Source organism: Balaenoptera ricei, chromosome 9 (assembly GCF_028023285.1).
Source record: "Balaenoptera ricei isolate mBalRic1 chromosome 9, mBalRic1.hap2, whole genome shotgun sequence".
NCBI lineage: Eukaryota > Metazoa > Chordata > Mammalia > Artiodactyla > Balaenopteridae > Balaenoptera > Balaenoptera ricei.
Window position 1 is genome coordinate 104,968,818 of NC_082647.1, and position 23,092 is coordinate 104,991,909.

The 23,092-nt window shown below is 60.4% G+C and overlaps 2 protein-coding genes across 16 annotated transcripts in view; one reads left to right on the plus strand and one right to left on the minus strand.

Annotated features, from left to right (window-relative positions):
* On the plus strand, positions 1 to 10,581 carry YKT6 (YKT6 v-SNARE homolog). The gene is made up of 7 exons (XM_059934234.1): positions 1 to 294; positions 2,755 to 2,837; positions 4,050 to 4,150; positions 5,185 to 5,289; positions 5,579 to 5,644; positions 7,921 to 8,022; positions 8,849 to 10,581. The coding sequence occupies exons 1-7, from the start codon at positions 191 to 193 to the stop codon at positions 8,882 to 8,884; spliced, it is 597 nt and encodes a 198-aa protein (XP_059790217.1). The 5' UTR covers positions 1 to 190; the 3' UTR covers positions 8,885 to 10,581.
* A 2,438-nt stretch (positions 10,582 to 13,019) lies between these two features.
* CAMK2B (calcium/calmodulin dependent protein kinase II beta) overlaps positions 13,020 to 23,092 on the minus strand; it is a 95,636-nt gene continuing 85,563 nt past the window's right edge. For 6 of the 15 annotated variants that reach the window (XM_059934237.1, XM_059934244.1, XM_059934236.1 and 3 more), the window contains 7 exons: positions 22,141 to 22,254; positions 21,718 to 21,798; positions 20,709 to 20,822; positions 15,685 to 15,760; positions 15,486 to 15,580; positions 15,079 to 15,313; positions 13,020 to 14,871 (listed from right to left, as the gene is read on the minus strand). In XM_059934237.1, coding sequence (XP_059790220.1) covers positions 15,081 to 15,313; positions 15,486 to 15,580; positions 15,685 to 15,760; positions 20,709 to 20,822; positions 21,718 to 21,798; positions 22,141 to 22,254 — 713 coding nt within the window. In that variant the 3' untranslated portion in view covers positions 13,020 to 14,871; positions 15,079 to 15,080. The remainder of the gene's footprint in view (positions 14,872 to 15,078; positions 15,314 to 15,485; positions 15,581 to 15,684; positions 15,761 to 20,708; positions 20,823 to 21,717; positions 21,799 to 22,140; positions 22,255 to 23,092) is intronic. The other 9 variants (XM_059934247.1, XM_059934250.1, XM_059934245.1 and 6 more) reach the window with 3 other exon arrangements.

Below are 23,092 nucleotides of genomic sequence, written 5' to 3' on the forward strand. Positions count from 1 at the left end.
GCACGAAAACCCTTCGTTAGGCCTCGGGCGGCGGCCCGTGACCGGAGCCGGAAGTGGACCCAAAGCCAGGCGGAGGAAGCCGGCGGTCGACCCGTCCGCAGCAGGTGGTGGTCTCGAGGGGCGGCGCCGCGCTGCTCCGTGCGAGCCGGTCCCGCGGCCAGGCGGGTAGCCGGCCCGAGGGCGCGGCGCCATGAGGCTGTACAGCCTCAGCGTCCTGTACAAAGGCGATGCCAAGGCGGTGCTGCTCAAAGCCGCGTACGACGTGTCCTCATTCAGCTTCTTCCAGAGGTCCAGGTAGGCGGGCCCAGGCGGGCGGCGCCCGGGCGGGGAGGCCCGGGGTCGGGGTTGGAGACGGCCCCGGAATCGGGGGAGGGCCGGGGCTCGGCCTCCCGCAGTGGAGCCGGCGGGGGCCTCTTCCTCGGCCTGTGGACTGTGCCTCTGAAGAATCATGTTTTTTTCGATCGCAAAAAGCTTTATCCCACCGTAGAACGTAATGCTGTAATCAGGGTTTTTCCAAATTTTTGTCGTATAAAAATTATTAGGGGGCTTTGAAAAAGTGCAGATTCCCTAGGTTCACTCAGATTCCTGGGTCCAGTGGAGGCCCAGCGATCTATATTTTAAACCAGCAACGCCCACTTAGTGATGCTGACCTAGGAAGCTTACGTGCCACACCTTAAGAGCCACGTTTGTATTATCTGGTGGGGCTTTCCAGCAGTTCCGTATGAGAGATATTGGTATACTGTCCCATCTTATGGGTGAAGTCACTGAGGTCCCAAGAGATGGATACCAAACCAGCCAGGACTCCAGCGCAAATCGTACGCTCTTTATGGTTGGGCTTTCGTGGTACAGAAGGGTTCTACGGTGAAGATTTGGAAGGAAGCCTGGGATTTGTAGGGCTTACAAGCTTTTGAACATTCGTGAGGCACTTTAATTTAATTAGAATTACCACAGACACTTCCAGCCTGTTCGTGGGAGGGATGGGGGTGACTTAGGCACAAAAGGAGAAGGACCCTACGGAGTCTGGGTCTGTGGTCATCCAGTCTCCGGGTCTGGGGGAATCTGCAGTCTGGATTCTGTTTTCTGTTTTCAGCTGCTTCAGTGCGGCTGTTTTGTTCTTGATGAGAGTGGCTTATTGGCAGGATCTCAAACAATTCCTCTTGTTATTTTGTCGAAACTTTCTGCTTTTTTCTGGGTCCTTCTTGGTACTTCTTAGCTTTCTTTATCATGACCTCTAGTCTCTGTTCTGTGTTGCTTCTTTTCTGTGATCGAACTTTGGGAGCTAACTTGGCTAATTCTGACTCTTTCACTTTTTCTTTTTCCCCTCCCCATGTATACTGAATATCCTCAGAGATTTCACTGTAGGACTTTCACCTCACTGGTTTGCGATACCCAGGCCAGTTTCAGATGATTAACACAACTGCGATACTGTCGAGACATCTCTACCAGTGCCTCTTAAAACAACACGTAGTCCAGCCGAGCTCATTGGTTTCCTCATAAGTCCTCTTCTCTTACATCCTGCCTGCCTCATGATTATCAGAACCCAAGCCTCCAACCTTCAAAGGGTTTTCCAGCTTTTCTGGCCCTTGTATGCAGACTCTCACAATGAATGCAGTTCTTCATTTGTCTAATTATAGTCCTACTCTAAGCTCTGTCGCTTTACTGCAAGGACTTCCTTATTTTCAGACTTTTTTCTAAGGGATCATTTTGATCCTATCACCCTCTCAAGATAATAATAACAAGTAATACTGTGCACCAGACATCGTGCTAAGTGCTCATCTAATCATCACAGCAAATCTCGATTTACAGATGAAGCCTGGTGCAGTAAGTACCTTGCCCCGGAGGTCACACGTCTCATAAGTGGTGGAGCTGGGATCCCAGCCAGGGAAGTCCACTCCCGAGTCGGGAGTCCTCACTCATCTGTGTGGCTGTCCATGCGGTTTCAGAAGTATCCACATCTGCTGGGGCTAACTGTGGATTCCACAAGTCAAGGCCCTGTGCTGACGGCCCTTTACATGGCATTCCCAGTCGGAGGCTTCTTGTTAATTCTGCTTCCTCCAGCTGGACCGTTGTCACCTGGGACCCTTCCATGCCGGCCGCATGTCTCTGTTGGGCCCGTGAACCTCCTCCTCCCTCTCAGCCTCTGTGCAAGCCATTTTCTGTTTCCTCGTCTTGGCTGAGCTCTTGCCCTGCATTCCTTCCAGAGTGCCCCGGGCTCGTACGGTGGATTTGCCCCAGCAGACCGGAGGCCTTGTTCTCTCAGAGCCAGCAGTCACTGCGGACATGTGTCGCATTGCATGGTTCAGCCAGTGGCAGCTGCCATAACTGACTGTGCATCCGCCGAACAGTTTTTGCCACTTAATGTGATTCTGTCACAGATTTTACTTGTCCCCGCTTCTCAGAAGTTAGTGGAGCCTTGAAAACAGGAGCTGGCTTTTGCTTCTCCACTGTGCCCCAAATCATACACTGACCAAAATGTTAAATTAAGGATAACTTGTAGAAAGTTCCCCAGAAGTCTGGAAGTGGTTTGTTTGAGCGAGCTAGGTAGCAAGCAGATGTGGTTTGAATGGTCTTGGTGATTTCTAATTACCTGTATTTGTGATCATTGACAGGGTGTTTATTATTTCTTCCTAAGGTTGGGAGGGAAAGGAATGAAACCAAGAAACAGCGTCTCCTTAGTGTATACACTCAGAGGTCCCTTTCCACTGTGTTGGGGACAAGGTGACAGGAACAGGTAATATGTGTTGTGTTTCTTAGCGTTCAGGAATTCATGACCTTCACAAGTCAGCTGATTGTGGAGCGCTCCTCGAAAGGCAGCAGAGCTTCTGTCAAGGAACAAGGTAAGAGGACCTGCTGCCTTGTGAGTGTGTGCTGGCCTGGCCGCCGCACCTCGGGCAGCTCGGAGCTCCATCAGCAGGAGCGGTTGCCGCGTGATGGAGAGGGCTGCCAGGACCCCGCTCCTCTGCTAGCTGCTCTCTTCCCTCCTCCTCGTTTTCCTGTTACGCAAGATTCTGTGCCCACTGTTGGTGTCGAAGTTGCCTGGTTAAAATCACCCCCAAATGCTTGGGCTCCCTTAAGATTAGGGTCCGCCTCTCGGAGCAGTAAGCGGCCTTCCTGCTGTGTCCTCTTTCCCCTCGGGCGTTGTAGACATCTCGGGAAAGGATTTCCACCCAGCCCTGTGGAGGTAATACTGTATTCTGTGCTGCTTAGATTTTTGCCCAGGAATCTGGAAACTCATTATTTTTTCCTCTTGACCTTAGTTTTTTCTTCTTCATGATTCAGGTTTCCTGTAAAAATTTTTAGGCATTTATTTTAGAGGCACTTATTTTAGAGGCATTTGGTGAGCTGTGTCATCTCTGAATCCTTTTAAAGTGACAAAAATTAATTTCAGGGATTGTGACTATTTTGCAGAAGCCCTTGTATAGACTACCTTTTGATAATTTGATGACTGCAGCACATGCTTGAGACACCAGCCAGTCGTGGCTAGTTTTTTTCTGGATGGGTTTTGTCTCCTCCTCCCGTCCTGCCCCGTCCTGCCCCGTCCCCGCCAAGGCCCACCACAGAGTGGAGCAGGCTAGGTTGCTGTAATGAGGAAGGCTGAGGCCCTGACAGGTGATTTCTAAGAAAGTGGAGGCTGCTTGGCTTGGCCAGAGTTCCATCAGCTTGGGAGCGGAGCAGAGCCCAGCCTCAGAGGGCTGCAGCTTCCCAAGATACAGGCAAGCCTGACCTAGAGCTCAAGGATGTGACTTGGACATGTACCTGGGGCCCTGTTACCTGGGATGTTTCTGCACCACTGGTGCTCCTTTCGACCCTGGCTTTGCACGCTGGGCCTTGGGGCATTCACTCGCCCTGCAGCAGGTGTTGGGCCGCGCTGCCGTCAGAACTACACGCGCTGTCCTATGTTCAGGGCCTCACCATAAACCTCACTCAGAGCCGCTTCGTTGGCCCAGGAGGCAGGAGCCCAGCACTGTAACACTCTGACTGGTTTTGGTGGTGAGAAAGTCTAAAGCCCTCACATCACCCTCTGTGTGTCTGGCCTCTTGTCTCCCTAGAATATCTGTGCCATGTCTACGTGAGAAACGACAGTCTGGCGGGAGTGGTCATTGCTGACAATGAATACCCATCCCGGGTGGCGTTTACCTTGCTGGAGAAGGTGTGTCTGCAGCTCGGCTGGACTGTACTTGGACAGACGAGTGTGGACTGGGGCCGGGAGTGACGACAGGGCCCAAGGCGGAAGGGGCGAAATAGTGTGTCCAAAATCAACCTGTTCTCAGCTTTTCTCCTCACCCTAAACCAAGAGAGAGTCTGGGAGCCTTCCCAGTCCCGTCCATCCCACCCCACCCTACCCCCTGCCCCTGCCGATTTCTGCTTCTCACCCTACTAGTGTCCCTGGTGCTGCCTTGACTCTTCTTGTTGGCCACAGAGTCACAGCATCTCTCCTTCCGGCAGGGGGCCCTCGGGTCAGCTCCGGCTGTGCTTTTGCCCCCGTCACTCCTCTTGCTGGCTCTCTTCCTGCCTCTGCCCTCAAAGTCATGACTTTCATTTCTTTCTGAGCCACGCTAGACTGCATGCTCTCCCCTCCTCCCCTCCTCCCCTCCTCCCCTCTTCCCCTCTTCCCCTCTGCCACTCCGACAGGCCCGTCCAGCACACACCGGGCCCCTCCCCACCTCTGTGCCTCTGCTCGAGGAGTCCCCCTGCTGGCCCATCGTGCAGTTACAGCAGCTTCTCTCCCGCTGTGGGGCTAGCGCCGCCTCATTCTTCAGTGTGTTTGTGTGGTGCTAATGATAAACTCCTCAAAGGCCCTGGCCTCACATCCCCCAAAACACTCATACACTTACAAGCACATGAAATCTGGTGGCTGCTTAAACTCAAAGGACCTAATTACCTTTCTGAAGAATTGTTTTGGAAAATTAGAGGGCCAATATCCTTTGTTCTGGAAATTCGTAACCTGATAAAAGTGGAAATCTGTAGTTTGAAATTCTAATACTTTTATCATTCACCAGATGAGGTTCATATCAGGCTAGGCATCCTTGGTTTTTAATTCCCAGAATACTGAGGAAGGAGGAACTTGAGCTTAGGTTTTCCCCTTGCCGTTAGCCATCCTCCTCTACCCTCCTGCCTGGGCCATCTCTTTCGGATGAGCGCAGCAGAGGGGAGGGCGTGTTGCTGAGCTCCTCTGTCCTGCAGGTACTGGACGAATTCTCCAGGCAGGTCGACAGGATAGACTGGCCAGTTGGATCCCCCGACACCATCCAGTACGCAGGCCTGGACGGTCACCTCAGTAGATACCAGGTAGGGTGTAAAGACTGTGTGGCCCAAAGCTGCGTGAAACAGAAGAGCCGGCGGCCCTGGTGGCTGGGGCTCTGGGCGATGTGGATGTTGCTGTCCTTTTGAAAAACGCAGGGACCCACATTAAGCCCTGGACCCGAGCTCCTAGGCAGGCTTTTGCTTCTCCATCATGTGGTTAAACAGCCTGTGGTTTTTCACTTCTGGAAGTGTGTCCAGCTCACTTGGTTTTGAGCCCTGTTTCCAGGCGGCCACTCCGGTCCTGACATCATTTTTATTGTTGGTTCTTTCCTAGAACCCCCGAGAAGCTGACCCCATGACTAAAGTGCAGGCTGAACTAGATGAGACAAAAATCATCCTGGTAAGTAAGTAAGTAGGAGAGCAAGTCCCCAAACTGAGGGGCAGAAAGATTTGCCAGTAGTCAAGCCCGCGCAGCCGACACTTGTTTTAGTTGTAGTCGAAGCGCTTTTCTTAAAGTGGTGTTTGCCCACCTGTCCCCGTGCATCAGAGGCCTCAAAGCCAGACTCACTCAGACAACCCCAGCAGGATCCCTCCTGCGCCCCGTCTTGGTTAACGGCACCCGTTGTTTGAGGGACCCAGCATATTCCCATCCCCACTCCCTGTCTGGGTAGTTACTGGGTTCGGCGGGTCTGAGTTCTGTGGTCCTGCCTCTGCGGTGCCTGCCTTAGCTTGAGCCACTGCCCGGCAGGCGCCTCCCTTTCAGGGTCTGGGTCTCGGCGCAGACTGAGGCTCACCCGCTCTGACTAAATACAGGCCCAGAGTTGTCAGAATCAGGCCTGTTTTAGAAGAGCGGGAACCCTGCATTTTTAGCTGAAATCTCCTGGTTTGTAATTGCTGCTTCAACTTTTTTTTAAAACTCTGAGCTACCTTTGGCCCTCGAGCAGCACTGGCTTTGATTCCTGGGGCCTCTGTCTCTGACTGGACCCCTGGCTTCCCACCTCCCTCCAGTCTGTCCACTAGACAGTAGCTGTTGATCTGTCACTCTTCTGCCTGAAGTCCTTCAGCAGCTCCCAAGTCAGCTCCAGGATAAAGTGCAGGCTCCCTGACGTGGTCACGTACCCTGGGCCCTCCCTCCCTTTCCTGCCTGCCTCCTGCACAGGCGCCCCGCACTCAGGCCACCAGGGTACTCGGAGGCTGTATGGGCCCTTTCCGAATGTCGCTGCATTGTCACTGCACGTTTACGTGAAGCCTGACTCGTGTGCGAGCTCCCAGGACTGGGAGCTTATCCTGATCTTTACGCCCCTGCTCACAGGTCAACGCCCGGCTTAGGCTTAGGGCGAGGGCTTAGCCGGTGCCCGGCAATTAATGGACGCCTAAGTAGATGGATATAAAACCCAGGAAAGGGGACTTCCCTGGCCGTCCAGTGGTTAGGGCTCCGCACTTCCACTGCGGGGGCACAGGTTCGATCCCTGGTCGGGGAACTAAGATCCCGCAAGCTGCGCAGCACGGCCCCCCAAAATTAAAATAAAACCCAGAAAAGGTGCCGAGACAAATACTACCCCAAATATAGAACTCCTACCAACGCTGGCTCAGCTTTCATGCACGTCTGCGTCTCCTGGGGTTGGACTCAGGTCTGGGGCAGGGCCCAGGAGGCTGTGTTCTATAAAGAGCATCCCAGGGGCTCCAAGCCTAGGTCTGCTAAACCACGCCTTGGGTAACGTTTTGGGACTTTGGAATGAAAGTTAGATGTGACAGTTTTCCGGCACTTTTCTGTCTTTCGTGACATGTTTCTCCACGTTTCCTAACCGAGCCCTGTCTCTGCCTTCTGCTGCTTCAGAACCTGCGCATGTGAGCACCACAGAGCCGGGGGACACACGCTCTCTTTCTTTCCTTCTCTCTCCACTGCACAGAGCAGATGGGTCCTGGACACCCAGCCCATTCTGGCTGCAGTGATAAAATCTGGATTACTGGTTATGCTACCTTTTATCCCATTCATGTCTTGAGCCAGTTAACTTTTTATGGTGGAAATCTGAGTTGCTCAGCTGTGTGTAGAGATAAAGGACATTTTTGCTCACTCCTCATTCTGTGCCGTTTCACATGTGCAAAGCTAGGTTCGTGCCACTTGCTCTGAAGAGGCCTCTGAGGGCCTTGCAGCTGCCCTAGCAATGGCCGTCTGGGGTGGGAGTGAGTCGGCCACTTCCTGATGGTCCTGGCAGCGGGGCTGGGGGCTCTTCTGAGGGCCTCCGTCCCTTCACCCATTCAGAAAGGGTCTGTCTGCACTGCCTAAGTGCAGAGGTGCTCTCACAGAATTGACAGTGATGCGATTTAGACACAGTTCCCCTGGGGGAACAGGAAGCGTTTTGTGCAGTAGGAATGTGTGTGTATAAATACAGGCGTAGGTGATCCCTCCTGGACTGTGGCTGTCTGAGCCTGTGCTGCGGAGGATTTGGGGGAAGTGCTTTATGTCCCAGTTAGAACCTTCTAGATTCTCCAGGAAGGTCACTAGGTCCTGTTTCCTCCACAGGTCTGGGACGCTGTGTCTTGATGCGGTGTCCCAGTTATGGGGGAGGGGCCCAAAGGAAGTGCTTTCCTGTGACTGAGCTTCACGGGGGGGCTGGCGTCTACTCACTTCGTGAACAGAGCAAAGTGTCCTTTTCTGTTTTTCTTCTTGTCCAGCACAACACCATGGAGTCTTTGTTAGAGCGAGGCGAGAAGCTCGATGACCTGGTGTCCAAATCCGAAGTGCTGGGAATACAGTCTAAAGCCTTCTATAAAACGGTGAGTACGGCCCGGCTGCTCCCGGGCACCCCTTCCTGAGAGCAGTGGCCGCGTGCTCCCCGCTAAGCAAGTCTTCCTTGGAACGGTCAGTCACGTGGCCGGTCAGTAGCCGCAGGTTCACTGGGGCGCTGTGGGAGCCCAGGCGCGCAGGGGCCTTGCCCCGCCCTGCCTCCGGGCCCCTCCCCCGGGAGGCCGGAAGGGTGGGCCCCGCATGCCTGCTGTCTGCCGAGGAGCAGCAGTGCACCGCCTTCCCAGAGAGTTTCTTACGTTCCTAGTTAGCTTCCCTTCAGCCGAAGGATTTCAGTTTGAACAGCGGGGGCGCTGCGTTTACTTGCTCCATCCACACACACACGTTTGCTCACGTGTGCCTTGGAGGGCGATGCCAGTGGGGCTAGGGGGCACCTGCGAACAGGAGGCGAGAGGGAAGGTAACGGAGGCCCCACACACCAAGTGTGAACCTCTCTGTTCTCTGAAGACATCCTCAGTAAGAAACACCCCTGTGGGTTCAGATAGCTTTACGGGGAGATGGGGCCGGAGCAGAGGAAGAGACTCAGCCGACCCGACTTACGTTCCTGTTCTTTGTACTTGGCTTAACAACAGGAAGTTTACTTCCTTACTGATAGCGTTAACGGAAGGCGGACAAAATAACGTCAGGGGTATGAACTGCTCCTGGACAGCTTCGCTCCAGGCGTCGCGGACGGGCCGGTTCTCTCTCTATCTCCTTGCGATTCCCGGAGCCCCCGGTAAAGCCGCCCGATCCCCGCGGACCTCCCAGTGCTACGTGCGCCGAGGTCCACCTCTTCAGCTCTTCTTTGTCTCTTTCCAGGCCCGGAAGCAAAACTCGTGCTGTGCGATCATGTGACAGCAGCCGGCAGAGGCCCCTGCGCTGGAACGCCACTGTTACTCACATCGGAACTGCAGCCCCCAAGGAGCAGACCCGCCGTGGCACGACCCGAGTGGGACAGACTCAACTTTGGCTTTGGAGCTTGTGGGAGGAACCGAAGGGTGGAAGGGACCTGGGGGTGGGGAACATTCAGATTCACATGTCTAGTAATTTGAGGCCCCCTAAACGTGTATTTTGGGGCCGAATGAAACCATAAAGCTCAGTGACTCCTGTAGATGCTGCAGGGCTCGTTTCTAATCCCCTGGGAAGGACGTGTGCAAGGCCCACAGTGGGGTCAGAGCCAGCTCTTTGTTGATCTTCAGTACACCTTTGGGTTTTATCTGTACGCTAGCTGTGTTAACACTCCTGTGAGTGGGGTGCCCTGACCACAGGGCTGGGGCGGGACAGCCGCTGCGGGCCACGGTGGGCGTTGGGGGCGCCGATGGGGGCTCGGGCCAGTGCGTCCACGTTGGGAGGACACAGCCACTGGGCTTCACAAGTTCTGAGACCTTGTTTGCGCTCCTGCTGCGATTGACTTTATGCAGTGCCCGTCCAGCGAGTTCCACAGAGATGCCTTGGAAGTGGGGGAGGGGCGCCTGCCCTGACTTGCGGTTTGGCTTTGAACATCTGGATCATAGCAGGGTGTGCTGTAGGCTCTCATGAACAGGTTTCACTTGCCTTTCTGGTGACAAGACTGTCCTGACAATCACCTGGGACTTAAACATGTCTTAGCAAGTGACCTTTACTGTGGCCACCACTACCAGGCACCAAGAGAAGGTGCCAGCCAGCCCGGGGGCTGCCAGCACCCCACTTACGGTCTGAGCCTTCCACACTCCAGCCCAGCCCCCTGCAGAAGCACTGCTAAGCCCGCACCCTCCCCCCACCCCAGCCCCCAGCAGCTCGAGGCCCATGGCTCTGAGGCCCAACCCTGGAAACAGACACGCAGAGCAGCCCAGGCAGTGGCCCGGGGGGCTCTGGGCCCTTCTCAGCCTCTCTGGTCCCTCGGGCCCTACTGCCATGTTCCAGACTGCCTCCTGGGGCCCTGCTGTGCTTCTTGAGGACACAAACTCGGGATGCCCCTGCAGGACTCAGTTTCCGTGGAAGCCCCTGCTGAGGTGGCGTCAACCAGTGTGGTCTCGTTCCTGGGTGTCCTTCCCCGCGCACTCTGTTCTTGCCCTAACTGGGAGGTCCCACTGCCCCGAAAGGAGGTGCCAGCGGCCGCGAGTTCCCTCACTTGGGCCAGAAGGTGGGATCCGCGTGGCTTCCGAGGACCCCAGCTGAAGAGATTGACCTGCCAGCTGCCCTGTTTCTCCGGGCGTTACGTTGGCCAGAGGACTTTGGCCTAAAAGCAGCCTGCCCGCGTGAGTCCTGCTGCCGCGGGTGCCCCTGAGACGCGCACACCCAGCCTGCTCGCTGGCGTCTGAGGCGGCCGTGACGTCCCCTTAGGGACGATGGAGCTTTGTCTGACTGGCTCTCCTCCCACTTCGGAGGATACTGGGGAGGAACTGGGGGTGGGGCTGGCCGAGACCCCGCATCCGGCATTTCCCGAGCTCCTCTTGTATTCTAATGTTAGGTCGTTTGGCAAAGTGTATTTTAGTAACTGCCGCCTAACTTTTTCTCTGTGTTCTGTTTGAAAGCTTCCTATCTGGATAAAGTTGACTTTTGAAATTCCAAAATAGTCCTGTGCTTTGTTGGAGCCCCAGGGACCCCTTTCCGCGGGAGCCCTGCCCCTCCGTGCTGTGCGCCTGCAGAGCTTGGGGTCCCCCCTCTCCTGGGGCAGTTCCTGTCGGGGGAGACAGCATCTCCCTTAACCCACCATCCCCTGCTCCCCTCCCCGCCAGGCCCAAGCGGTCATCTCCCCTCAGACTTTTCTAGCAAGAAGTGGGTGACGGAGCCACAGAGCAGAGAGAAGCCCTGCTCTGAACCCTGTGACCTGGTCCTCGCTACCCCTGGGAAACCTGCCTGGGAGGCTGCCTCAGCCACAGAGCCGGCGCCACGCAGACGGGAACTCCTCCAGAGCGGGGTGTCTTTGCTGGGGTGTGGGAGCTCCCCGTGCTCCCCGCATCCTTGCAGGCCTGGGACTCTCGTCCTCGTTTAGGGAATGTCCTCGGCAGCTGGTCATTAGATGGTCTGCAAACACTTCTCAGTCTGTCTCTTCGCTGGCCTGGGGCCTGTTTTCAGCCTTACTTCTGACCATCGGAATAGGGAGCAGCGTGGGCATTTCCTGCTCAGAGGACCCGCCAGGGCAGGGGATTTACCCGTGGCCCAGGGGGCTTTGCCCAAAGCAGGTGCTTTTTAAAATGACAAGTGAAAGGCCCTCTCATTGACCTCCCTCTGCCCATCCTGCCGGCCCTGCTCTGGGTTTTGGAGTCCTGGCACGCCTCAGGGTTCAGAGTCCGCAGTGGGCGGGGTAGGGGGAGGCGGTGGCGGGTGCCCTGAGGGAGGCCTGGCCTGGAAAGGCTCCTCGGATTACAGCTGATAGGTGAGTGGAGCCCTAGATACTGCGGCGGCGGGGACAGACTCCACTCGCGGGCTCTGTCCTAGATTCTCTGTGCCCGGCTCTCGGATCCTCCGAGGTGCTCCCTGTGCAGCCCTCCCTCCTGCCTGCACACCTGAGGGCCCCTGCCGGGTACTGCCCACGGGGCCGACAAGCTGGCATCGAGGGCCTCCTGGCCCATCTGAAGGTGCCTGCAACCAGATGCCGAGGCTGGAGGAGGAGACCTGTTCTGTCCCAGTGGACAGGACTGAGCTGGCCTGAAGCGGCAGCCGTCTCATCAGAAGTCACTTGGACCCCCTGGGTGGGTGCGTTTGGTGTATCAGATTGTTTTGAAGCCTGTATTTCTGTGCTGAGTAAGCTCGAGGCGTAAGGTACAGACAGGCAGCAGGGCCTGGGGACCAGGCGTGGAGGCGAGGCTGCCCATCTCCACAGGAGGGTGCCTCTGGGGTACCAGCAGGGCTGCCCAGGGTCTGCCTGGGAGCGAGGTGGGCCAAGAGGCCTGCGGGAGGGACAGCAGAGCACAGGCAGGCCCCAGCAGCCCTCGCCCGGCGGGGCCTGAGTGTGTGCGGCCACGAGGGCAGATGTCCGGAGGGCCAGGCGACCGTGTATCCACGTGTCCATGCAGCAGTGTGGTCATGCGGCCACGTGGTCAGACAGCCGCGGGGCCGGGCTGCCATGCGGCTCTGTGGTCAGGTGATCAGACAGGCCAGGCAGCCACGTGGCCAGCACTCACTCAGCCGCACAGGCTGAGGGTGAGTGTTCCCGAGGGAGGCCCAGCAGGCTTTTGTGTCCCCCGCTGTAGGGGTGCCATGGGCAGCCAGGTGACGCGTCCCTCCATGCTGGGGCTGAGCTGCAGAGGGAAGGCCTGGTGGGGACCGCCTGGCTGTGCCGACCCTGGGCCCTCCCTCTCTCCCTCCCTCCCTCCCTCCCCTCAGTCTGGGACCATCTGGGAGCCTCTGTACCTGGCATCCTTCTGTCTCCCTGGTCTCTCCTCTGGGCTCCTGCTGTTCGGGCCTCCTCGCAGAGCCTCTCCGGGCCCCCGTTGTCATCGCCTGCTCTGTCCTCTTTGCATCTCAGCAGCCACTGCTCTTCTGCTTCTGACGTCAGTGTCTGACATCCACGCTGGCCTGTGTGCCATCTACATGCTGTCTACACAACTCAGCGTGAGGGCCCACAGGAGCAGCCGGGGTTGGCCTCGGGCACCGCGTGTTCCAATCAACGCGCCCGAAGAACGGATGGGTGGAGGGAGAGACCGGACAGGGCAGCAGGCCTTGGTCCTGCGGCTCTTCCCACATAGATCCGCTCTCCCGGCCTCATCTTCAGAGACCACTAGGGTGATGGGAAAGGTTGGGGGCGTGGGGACTCAGGGGTCTGTCCAGGGCCGACAGCAGCCTCAGTGGAACCAGAGGTTGGGGTGGGGACAGCTGGCAGAGCTTGACCTGCAGCGGCACGGAGAGGCCCCACCTGGGCATGCCGTCCACCGAGACGGGCTCAGGAACAGACGTCTGGCCTAGGGTTTCTGCAGCCTGGCCAGCCCGGGGCCCACACGGCGAAGGGACCTGCCGTGAGGTGAGGGGTAGGCAGGGTCCTGGCATAGAGCACGCGGATGCACTTGAAGCAGTTTGTCCTGTTTTCCTTTTATTTGCAGTTTCCCGAGACAGAACAAAATAATAATTTTGTACACTTACAAGGCTCAGAAAGAAAAGACAATGAAACTCAGCAAAAAGAGAGAAGAGGAAAGGCCGGCCAGCACCGCAGGCAGCCGACCCTCTGCAGGGCGGGCTGGCCGACGCTGCCACACCGCGGACATCTAGCTAGAAGAGCGGGTGTGGCTTGCTCATGAGGGGTCATGCAAAAGAACTATCCCCCAGAAAAAAAAATCCCCAAATTATCCCAGACAGGCAGCTCTGTGGAGAGAAGGGGGAGAGGAGGGGAGGAGGCCCCAGGAGGCAAGGGTGGCCGGGCCACACACTGTCCACGGCGGGCCCTGCCACTGCCCGAGGCCCAGGGAGCCTGGCGGATGTTCACCCCGCGTCCATGGGTGGGGACAGCTGTCCTGAGCACAGCCGCGGACGGGCAGGTGAGCATCCACTCTGAGTGTCTGTCGATGGACAGTCCCCTTGGAGACCAGCATCCTGTGTCCTGTTCCCCACTCCGGGCCCCTCCCTTGGCTTGATTGCGGGGGAAGATAAAGAAAATCCGTGTTGAAAACAACATGAGTTGAAGAGGGCAGGTACTGGGGCAGGGGGTCCTGCACCTGCGATCACGGCCCCTGCACCCCCCAACCACGGCCCAGCGGGCCAGCTCAGACCCACTCGCACACCCAGACGACGGCCCTTGGCTCTCTCTGCCACCCCCTGGCCACGTGGCCCATCCCGGAGGCTCGCCACAGTGCCCGCCAGCACGCAGGGGGACCCCAGGTGAGCCCAGCCCGCCTTCTCCCAACCCCAGGGGTCCCTGTCACACGCAGCCCCGTGCGGCCCTCCGCTCCCTGCTGCCCTGGGCCCAGACTCCGAAAGCGCAGCTTCCTTCAGCAAACACCTGCCTGGACTCTGCCTCGGCCTGGGAGCCGAAGGCACCCACCCGCCTCTGGCCCCTCTCGCCTTCCTGCCCCACTCCCACACGGGGGGACGGGGAGGGGGGCAAAGAGGGAGAGGTGCCTGAACAGAAGGGAGGCCAGCCCCGGGGTCCCCTGCACACTGGGCCGCAGCCAGCAGCGTCCTCTCGGCATGTCTCTTGCCAGGCGTGAGGTCTGAAAATAAGGGGTGACCTCCCTGCACCCCCTGCCCGACCCAGTGCACCTCCCTGGCCCCGACAGGGCCAGAGCTGGAGCCCTGGGCCCGCGGGGCCTTCTCCGAGGGCTCGCATCCTCCCAGAGGGGCTGGCCCAGCCTCTGCACTGCTCACCCATGCCAGGGACACCGGGAGCTCGCACCTGCGCCTTCTCGGGGAGGAGAGGAGGGAAGGGAAGCAGGAGGGAGGACAGCCATGCTCAGCCCCCCCAGCCCCTCCCCAGACGACACCTGACACTCCTGACAAGGAGCCATGCGCGGCAGGGAGGATGCAGACGCGTGGGGGTGGGCGCCACCTAGCAAACACCGTTCCTTGGGTGGCAGGCCCCTGCAGACAAGTTCACTGCCCCGGCCGGTCCCTGGAGGAGGCCAGGAGCAGACGGACACGTGGAGCTTGGGTGGGGAGCGGCCGGAAGGTTCGAAGCCCCACAAACGCCAGGGCTTTTTACAGCTTTTTCCCTTGTTTCGTTTTTTTTTCCGTTTCATCCGACATCAATTTTGTGTGTGCGGCTGTCGTCTTGTTTTTAAAAAGAAATCACATCTGGTCTTGGTTTTCTGCAGACACAGGCACCAGGGGAGGAACGAGGCAGACACAAACATGCGACAGGCAGGCCGTGCGCCCGAGGGCAGCTGGGCTCCAAACACCGAGTCTGTCCCGTGAAAGCAGCCGCAGCAGCTCTGAAACGGGGCGGGCCGAGGGCGGGCAGGTCAGCGTCGGGCGGCCGCTCTCCGTCTGACTCGGGTTTGGTGTCTGCAAGGTGGGCGCCTGCGGGGCCGCCCGGAGAGGAGCCTGGAAGCCCTGACCCGGCGCCCCCGCCCCCTAACACCACGCTCGCTCGCCTCGCCACCGCTCTCCGCAGCCCCGCCTCCCCCGAGGGCGCTCACCTTCACTGCAGCGGGGCCACGGGCGCCCCCGAGCAGTGGAAGTGCACGTTCTGCCACTTGCCGTCGCGGCGGTGCCACACGCGGGTCTCCTCGGACTGGCTGGTGCGGGGCCGGCCCTGCCCGTCAATGTACTGCGTGAGGCGGATGTAGGCGATGCACGCAGCGTCCTCGCCGATGACGTGCACGTGCGGGTTCAGGATCGTTGTGTGGATTGGCTTGCTGTTCTTGGCGAGCACTGTGGGCGGGCAGGGGCTTGGCACCACGCCCCCGGCGCCGCTCCGCCAGCCCGGCCACCCCTCCCCCTCCCGGTGGGGCGAGGACGGGACAGGGCTTCCCTGGGCGCCTGGCTGGGGGCCCGTGGGCTCCCCGGGGGTGCCGCCCTCTTCCTGCCGCCGCCCCGCACTCACAGTTCTCGAAGTAGAATCTGTGGAAGTCCATCCCTTCAACGAGGTTGCCCAGGGCTTCGGGCTCAAACGAGGTCAGGCCTGGGTCACAGATTTTCCTGGGGGGCAGACCCAGGTGAGGAGGGGCCCCTCAGAACCCGCCCCTTCCGTCCACCCCCTCCCACCCCGCGGCCCCAGGATGGGCCCAGGAGCCCTGACTCACGCATAGGCCTCAAAGTCACCGTTGTTGACGGCCTCGATGAGCTGCTCCGTGATCTTGATGATCTCCTGCTTCCGCGCTGTGGGGGACAGCCGCCCAGTGACCCGCGCGCCGCCCCCCTGCAGCCCCGGGGGGGTCCCGCGCAGAGCGCCCCCGCCCCTCCCCCTCCAGGAGGGACCCCGAGGCTGCCCGGCTCAGACTGTTCCCTTCAGGGCCACCAATGGGGTCCCCATTTCCAAGTCCAACAAGCTTCTGTCTTATTTGTCTTAAATACAACATCCCTGAAAGACGGAAATACTCCATCCAGAGTACAAAAGGTCTGGAAGAGGCAGGAAGGGGAAGCCAAGCCTGCCATGTCCCAGTCCCTCCGGCTGTATCCCCTGGGCCCTCGGCAGCTGCAACACTGTGACCAGCCTTCCCAGCTCCTGCCCGCCCCCCGCCACGGACATTGCTCTCATAGTCCTTCTTGGGGAGGCGGCTGTCTGCTCAGGGCGGGCTCACAAAGCAGGCAGGGGATTGAAGACTGCAGGGCCGGGCCTCAGTGCAAAGGCCAGGGAGCCGGGCCCAGGGGAAGGCAGAGTGCAGGCCTCACTGCCCTCTCTCCCTGGAAGGCCGCAGGCTGCCGCCTGGCCTTCTGCCTCTTCCAGCCCCCACCTGTTTGCGGTCCTGGGCCCCCAGGCCAGTCCTCCGGCATCACCTTTCCATCCTGCACCCTCCACCTGAGGCCCTGGGCCGGCAGCCTTCTCCGCGTTCCTGCCCACTTGACCTCTGGTCCTAGACAGACCCAGTCCCCCGGGTGCTCACCTGGGGGCCCCTTTATCTCTTTAACTACCATTTATTTTCAGGCAAAACATTTTAAACACACGGAAGAAGCAGAAAGAATAATACAGCCCACAGCCTGCTGATTCAAATCTGAACCATTTTCATACTTGCTATAGATTTCTTTTCAAGAAATAAAACCTTCCAGATAAAGATGCAGATGTCTGTGTTCCCCTGAATCTTGTTCTTCACTCACTCTCCCCAGAGAAGTACCGTTCTGAGTGAGGTGCTTAACCACTTCTGTGCAGATATAGAAACACCCAAAGGCACACAGGAAACACACACGAGCGTGCACACAGGCATAAACGCATCCACACGTGGCGATTTCTTAAAGCAGTGATAACGTGCCAGTGATAAAACTCAGACCCGAGAAGGCCACCGAAAGCACGATCCCAGGAACTCTGTCCCACAGTTCCCTCCCCAGTCACAGCCACACCAGCTGCACATGTCTGCGCACTCCCAGCATGGGTATTCGTGTCCCCCCTGCTCCCAGCAGCACATCGGGACCACAGACTCTCTGCACGGCCACTCCTGTGGGATGGGCATCCCCACTCAACCAGGCCTAGTGATGGACATCTGTAGGTCTCCAGTCTTCAGCTGCCAGAGCAGCCGGGACCAGCACACGCGTGAGTTGATCTGCAGGCTACATTCCCAGAGCGCGTGTTGCCAGCTCCAAAAGGGCACAGTTAGCATTCTGAAGCATGTGCCCACGGCCCTCCCATCAGCGCCTTCGGCTGTCTGGGTGCTCACTTTCCCAGGCACCCAGCTAGCAGGTGGACAGAGTCCACGGTAGAAGATGCTGCCTGCTGCGTGCGAGCCCAGGCGTGCCCGTGTCTGAGCTGGGAGCCTCAGCTCCCAGTGCCGCACCGGCTCTGGACAGTGGCTGCAGGGTGAGCTCCATGACACCCAAGGGTGTCATGGTTGAGTGCATGCATGAGCATATGTGTGTGTGTGTGTGCGCGCACCTTCGTGCACACGTGCGCAGGTGAGAGTGTGGGCACATGGGCATGCGTGTGTGTGTCTGCAGTGCGTGTATGTGTGTGCACACCAACCCGCAAGCACGCGTGGGCTTCCCCTATCTAAAAGACACCCTCTCTCTGGACCTGGCGGCGCTTCTGCTGGTGTCCTGTTTCTGATCCTCACCGAACTCCATGTCTGGACTATAGCAGGGTTTGGGCTTAAGGCTGTCGCTGCAGAACCCGAGCCCCACCTTGTCTGGTCAGCCCTGGAAGCTGGCCTCCAGGAGGCGGGCTGTGGGCCCAGCTGCCCTGATGCCCCACGTCCACCTGCAGAGCTCTGTCCCAACACAGACACGTGCAGGCCGGCCTCTGTCCTCACCCTCTGGATGTTTCACACCTCCACCCACACACCGCTCCCTCCCTCGCCCATCCCATCACACTGCGTCTCCCCTCTCAGTGCTTCCCCCGCAGCCTGCCCACCTCTCCGCCTTCTGCCTGGGCGTTTCCCAATTCTGGGCAACCCTCTCTCCTCTGGGACCTCATCCACCCCCATCCCCAGTTCACCTGTCACCTCTGCAGAGGTGGCCTCGAGCTTCAGGCTCTGATCGCCCCCCAGTGCAGCCTGGCTCCCCCACCAGAGCCCGCCCAGAGGGCCGGGCCTGGGCTCGTCCGAGGGCAGCAACCAGTCCCTGCCACTTCCGTCCCTGCCCAGGGCGGCCCGTCACCCGGGACCTCGCCGCCTCCCGCCTGTGGCACCAGGTCCAGCCCCTGCTCAGGAGCCCCCACCTCCCACCTGCGATTTACTCCGTCAGCTCCGGGCCATCCTGCTGATCTTGCCAAGAGGACGTCTGCACACCCCGACACCCCGACACTTGTCAACCCCCCTTCTTCACAGATGTCGTGAGCCACCCCCGCCCCACGTGAGCCCTCAGCCAACAGCCTTGCAGCTGGAATTGAGTGACTCTTTTTCTGTTTTGTTTCCCGTGTGCTCTGATTTTACAGTCACCTACTGCACTGTGGTGAGCCGAATCTTCCACTTAATGAAGTAATATTGAGCGTTTTTAAACAAAGCGTAATTAAAAATGGAGTCAGTATAAAGAGAAAGAATTAAGTAAATAGAAACCTAGGGTCACAGCACACATTGCAAAGTCTGAAGTTTAGGAAACAGCCACCACGTCCATTCTGCAGATGGGAAAGCTGAGGCCACACGAGCCCAGTCACAGCCCAGGAGTGGGCTGGACGCTCCTGACCCTCGGAGAGGCTGCCGCCCACGTCTAACCCCACGCTTCGGAGCAATCCTTCCTCCCCCAGTGGCATGCTGTGCAAAGGGACTCCTGGGGGCAGCGGTGACGCTTGTTATTGAGGACAAGTCTTCCCCACCAGGCAGCTCCGGCGACGGAGCTGAGGTCTGGCTTGAAGTGCAGCCCCCATGTCCCATCCAGCTCTCCTGGGGTGAGCTAACAGGCCAGGGAGGCCCGGCCACCGGCAAAGGTCCAGGGGGACCCCAGTGACCCCGGGTTGACCCCAAGCCCTGTCCCTCAGCAGCTGCAGGGGCACCAGGATGCCCCCAGCCACCCCAGGGAGGCAGCTGCACAGGATCAGCCTGGATTGTGCGTAATCCCCGATCATGGAGAACACGGCCCCGGCCAGTGGGCACCGACCCCATTTACACGCTGAGACAGCTGGCGGGGACGTTCCCGGGAAAGGAGGCTACTCACGACCCAGCCCAGGGATGGCCCTCTGCAGCCCGGGCCTCGGTGCTGGGAGGGGCCGATCCCTGGTCCCAGAGCTGGAGCGGGGGCACCCCGGCTCTGGCACTCACCCACTCAGCCCACTGAACGCCAGATATCACCCCGCAACGGCCTCTCAGAAGTCCCTTCTCTGGGCCAGCCCGACCCACGTTCCTTCACCCGAGGACCCTCACACAGGCCTATGGAGCTGGGATGCTGGGAACTCCGGGTGAGAGGAGGGTGCCCATCCAGGCACGAGGACCCCTCTCCCTGAGGGAGACTGATGGGGGGCCCCCCTGCCCTCGGTGCCCCCCAGGGCTTTGCGTCTGCCCCTCCCTTGCACCCTGCAGGCCCGGCCACACCTGCCGAGTCCAGGCCCCTAGGCCCCCTCCATTCAGTGCTGGTCACAGCACCTTCTGTGGCCGCACCTCCTGGAGTCAAGCTCAGGACAGACCCCTAAAGGGGCGAGCCAGTGCTGTGGGCCCCCCGGGTCAGCCTGGGGTGCTCAGCACCCGTGGCATGCCCTGTCCTCAGAGGTCCCCACCTGGCCTGCGCACATTCCTAGGGTGGGTCACAGCCCTGGGCCGAGGTCACGCTGCACGTGGCCCCCTTGGGCACAACCCTCCGCATCTCCTCCCCTCAGCGTTCTCATCTGTGAAAGGAGGGGCCGCAAGGATCCCAGAGATGGGGACGTGGAGGCCTCTAAACTCGGATAAGACGCCGCACAAATGGGGAAGGGGATCTGCCCACTCCCACGGGCTCCGCTGTGCGCCCACCCGCAAGACCCTGCTCCCTCACCTAGGACACTCGCCTCCACTCCCCTCAGCCAAGCCCGGATTTAGGCCACAGTATTCAGGCCTCCGAGCCTCCCCGACTGCTCGCAGGGCCTCCCTCCCTCTCTCCCTCCTCTCGGCCCAGCCCCTGGGGCTGGCCTGCAGCAGGTGGGCGGGGGTCAGCACCCTTCCGGCCCGGCACTCACCCAGCCTCTCCCCCGCCATGCCCGGCCCCCGGCCCCGCAGCCTCTCCTGAGAGCCCGGTGTCTCCCCGGAGGTGGGGATGGCTGCCGCCCTGGGGTGTCATCCATCCCTGTAAGCGATACCGGCGGGCGGGCGGGCAGGCAGGCAGCAGACGGGCTGCGGCGGCTCCTCCCTGCCTGGGGAGGTGGCCCAGCCCAGCGCCTGCCCGGCCGGCCCCCGCCCCTAGCATCACCAGCGGGGGAGTAACCCCAGGCACCACCCCGGCCGGCACCGGTCCCATCCTCGCTGCGGAAGAAACCCACAGACTGCAGACCCTGGGAGCGTGTGGCTGTAGATCATGGGAACCTGCTTCCTGGTTCTCCCCACACGTGCATGTCTTTAGCCAAACGGCAGCTCCACGTGGAATTCCCTGCACCCCATGTCCCCCTACCCGCGAGCCGGCCCCTTCCCAGAGCCAGGGGGCGGCGCACCGCAGCCAGGGGTCTCCACACCCCTGTGAGCCCCCAGGAGCAGCCAGCAGGGCCACTCAAGGTGCTACTTACACAGGGTGGGTGGGGAGCCTGGGAGAGCCGGAGGCGGGCAGGGTGGGGGGCCCTGGGCTTCTGGGGTCCCCGAACCCCTCCTCACCGTGTTCAGGATGTCAGAGATCCTGAGGGCTGGGGCAGACGAGAAGTGAACACGAGAAACACGAGGCAGGCGGGGAACACACAGAAGACAAAACCTATGAGCGGATGAGCCAAAGCCAGAGAGAGTGGGGGGGACGGGGGGGTCACGAGGGGACATGGGGGGACATGGGGGATGGAGGGGGACACGAGGGGACATGGGGGATGGAGGGGGACACGGGGGGACATGGGGGGATGGAAGGGGACAGAGAAGGGTGTGGGGCACAGGGGAAAGCTTCAGGAACGTTCAGGTAGCTGCACCTGCCTGACCAGGTCGGTGGGGGCGCGTGGAAAGCTGCTGCGGGCGGAGGGTGCCCTCATTGAAGGGCAGCCTGGCCCAGGAGGGGACAGAGGAGGCAGCCCAGGGCAGGACAGGCCCTCGGGCGGCGCCCGACAGGTGAGGAAGGGACGAGCGAGTGGAGGAGGAGCAGGACGTCCGGCCCTGTGCGGAGAACCCAGTTCTGCAGGGAGGCCGGGCCCTTTCTTCTCCCCTTAAACCCCAGGCCTGTGCTGGAGAGGATTTCTGTAACAGCTCCTTGTGCCTGGGCTCCCCGGGGCCCACACGGAGTCCGCGTGACTGGCAAGGGCATGGCCCAGGGCCCGAGGGGCAGGGCACGTGGGTGGGCGGCCTCAGAGGCGCCCTGCCGGCTGCCCTGGGCCTGGGAGACCCTCTGGGGGAGAGGCCTGGGGCCCCAGACAGCAGTGCGGGGAGCAGTGTGGGAGGTGAGGGTCGAGGAAGCGGGGTGGGGGGGAGTTAGCGCGCGTGCCCCCCGACGGCCAGCCAGATAGCCAGGCCTCTGCAGCCCGGCCTGGGAGCAGCTGAGGCCGTGCACGGCAGGACGCAGGAGCCGCTGGGCGGCAGAAGCAGCAGGCCTGGGGCACTACTTACATGGGGTGGGCAGGGGGCCCTCGGCTTCCGGGGTCCCCGAGCCCCTCCTCACGGAGCTCAGGATGTCACAGATTCTGGGGGCTGGGGGGACAGGAGGCAGACATATGAGGAGGCTGCCGGGCGAGGCTGGGGGAGGGGAGGCAGGGCCTCTGCTCTCTCCCGCACTGGGGCCTGTCTCAGCATCAAGGAGCCCTGGCCCTGACACCCAAGCAGGATGGTGGACCGGGCGGCCCCCCAGGCCAGTGGGGAAGGCCCTCACGGAGCGGGGCTTGAGGGGCAGAGACCCTGGGGAGCCTCAGAGGGGGGCTGTCGGGGGCAGGCTGGTGCCCAAGCTCGGCCGGCCCTTGGCTCTCGAGCGCCCCTTCAGAGGAGCTGCAGGCCCTTCAGGGAGACCCCCGCAGCAGCAGGGGCCCGGCTACTTACATGGGGTGGGCAGGGGGCTTATGGGAGCCGGAGGCGGGCAGGGCGGGGGGCCCTCGCCTTCTGGGGTCCCCGAGCCCCTCCTCACGGAGCTCAAGATGTCAGGGACCCTGGGGGCTGAGCAGACAGACGAGACGTGAACACGCAGGTGAGGACACGCAGGAGAGGAGGGGGAGTGCAGGAGAAGGACCAGAGGGGCTAAGCTGGAGAGCCACGCGGTGGGGTCCAGGGCTCCTGGAGCGCCATCACCCCCGCGTGCCCAGGGCTGTGCGATCACAGCAGGTATGTGAGGCAGACACAGGACCACGTGCAGGGCTGGACATGGGGCCTTTGAAGGCCGGGCTCCAGGTGGGAAGGTTGTGTGCCAAGGCTAGCAGAGGCCAGACCTGGGCCCACTGAGGCTTCTCTGCATCTGACGGATGACACAGCTGAGGTGAGAGGCCCCCGGGGCCCCTGTCCCTGCCCTGCCCTGCCCCACGAGGCCCCTCGGGCATCTGCCCACCCTCTCCCAGCCAGACAAAGGGTTGGGACGAGGCTGGCCAGGCTGGCCGGTCTGGCCCTCTCCCCTATGCTCCCGCAGGCTCGGGCCGCCTCAGGCCCCCAGCCTGCTGAGGCAGGGACAGAACCGCAAGAACAGGGCCTGGGAGAGGTCTGGATGACCTCTATGCTCCACGCTGATGGTTCGGGGCCTGCAGTCTGGAGAAAACACATGAACGTCCACCCTCCCTGCGTCCAGAGGCCAAAGCCTTATGCTCGCTTCCACTCTGGGGCAGGGAGGATACTCAGGACAGGGTCACTGCATCCCCCTAAACTGGCAGAGTGGCCACTGCCCAGCCCAGGGGCAGCCCTGAGGGCACCCAGCGCTCATCTACACAAGCGTGTGGCCCAGAGGGTCAGGCGGGCCCTCCACGTGGGGACGGGCGGCCTGGCCTGAGTGGAGTGGGGACCAGATCCC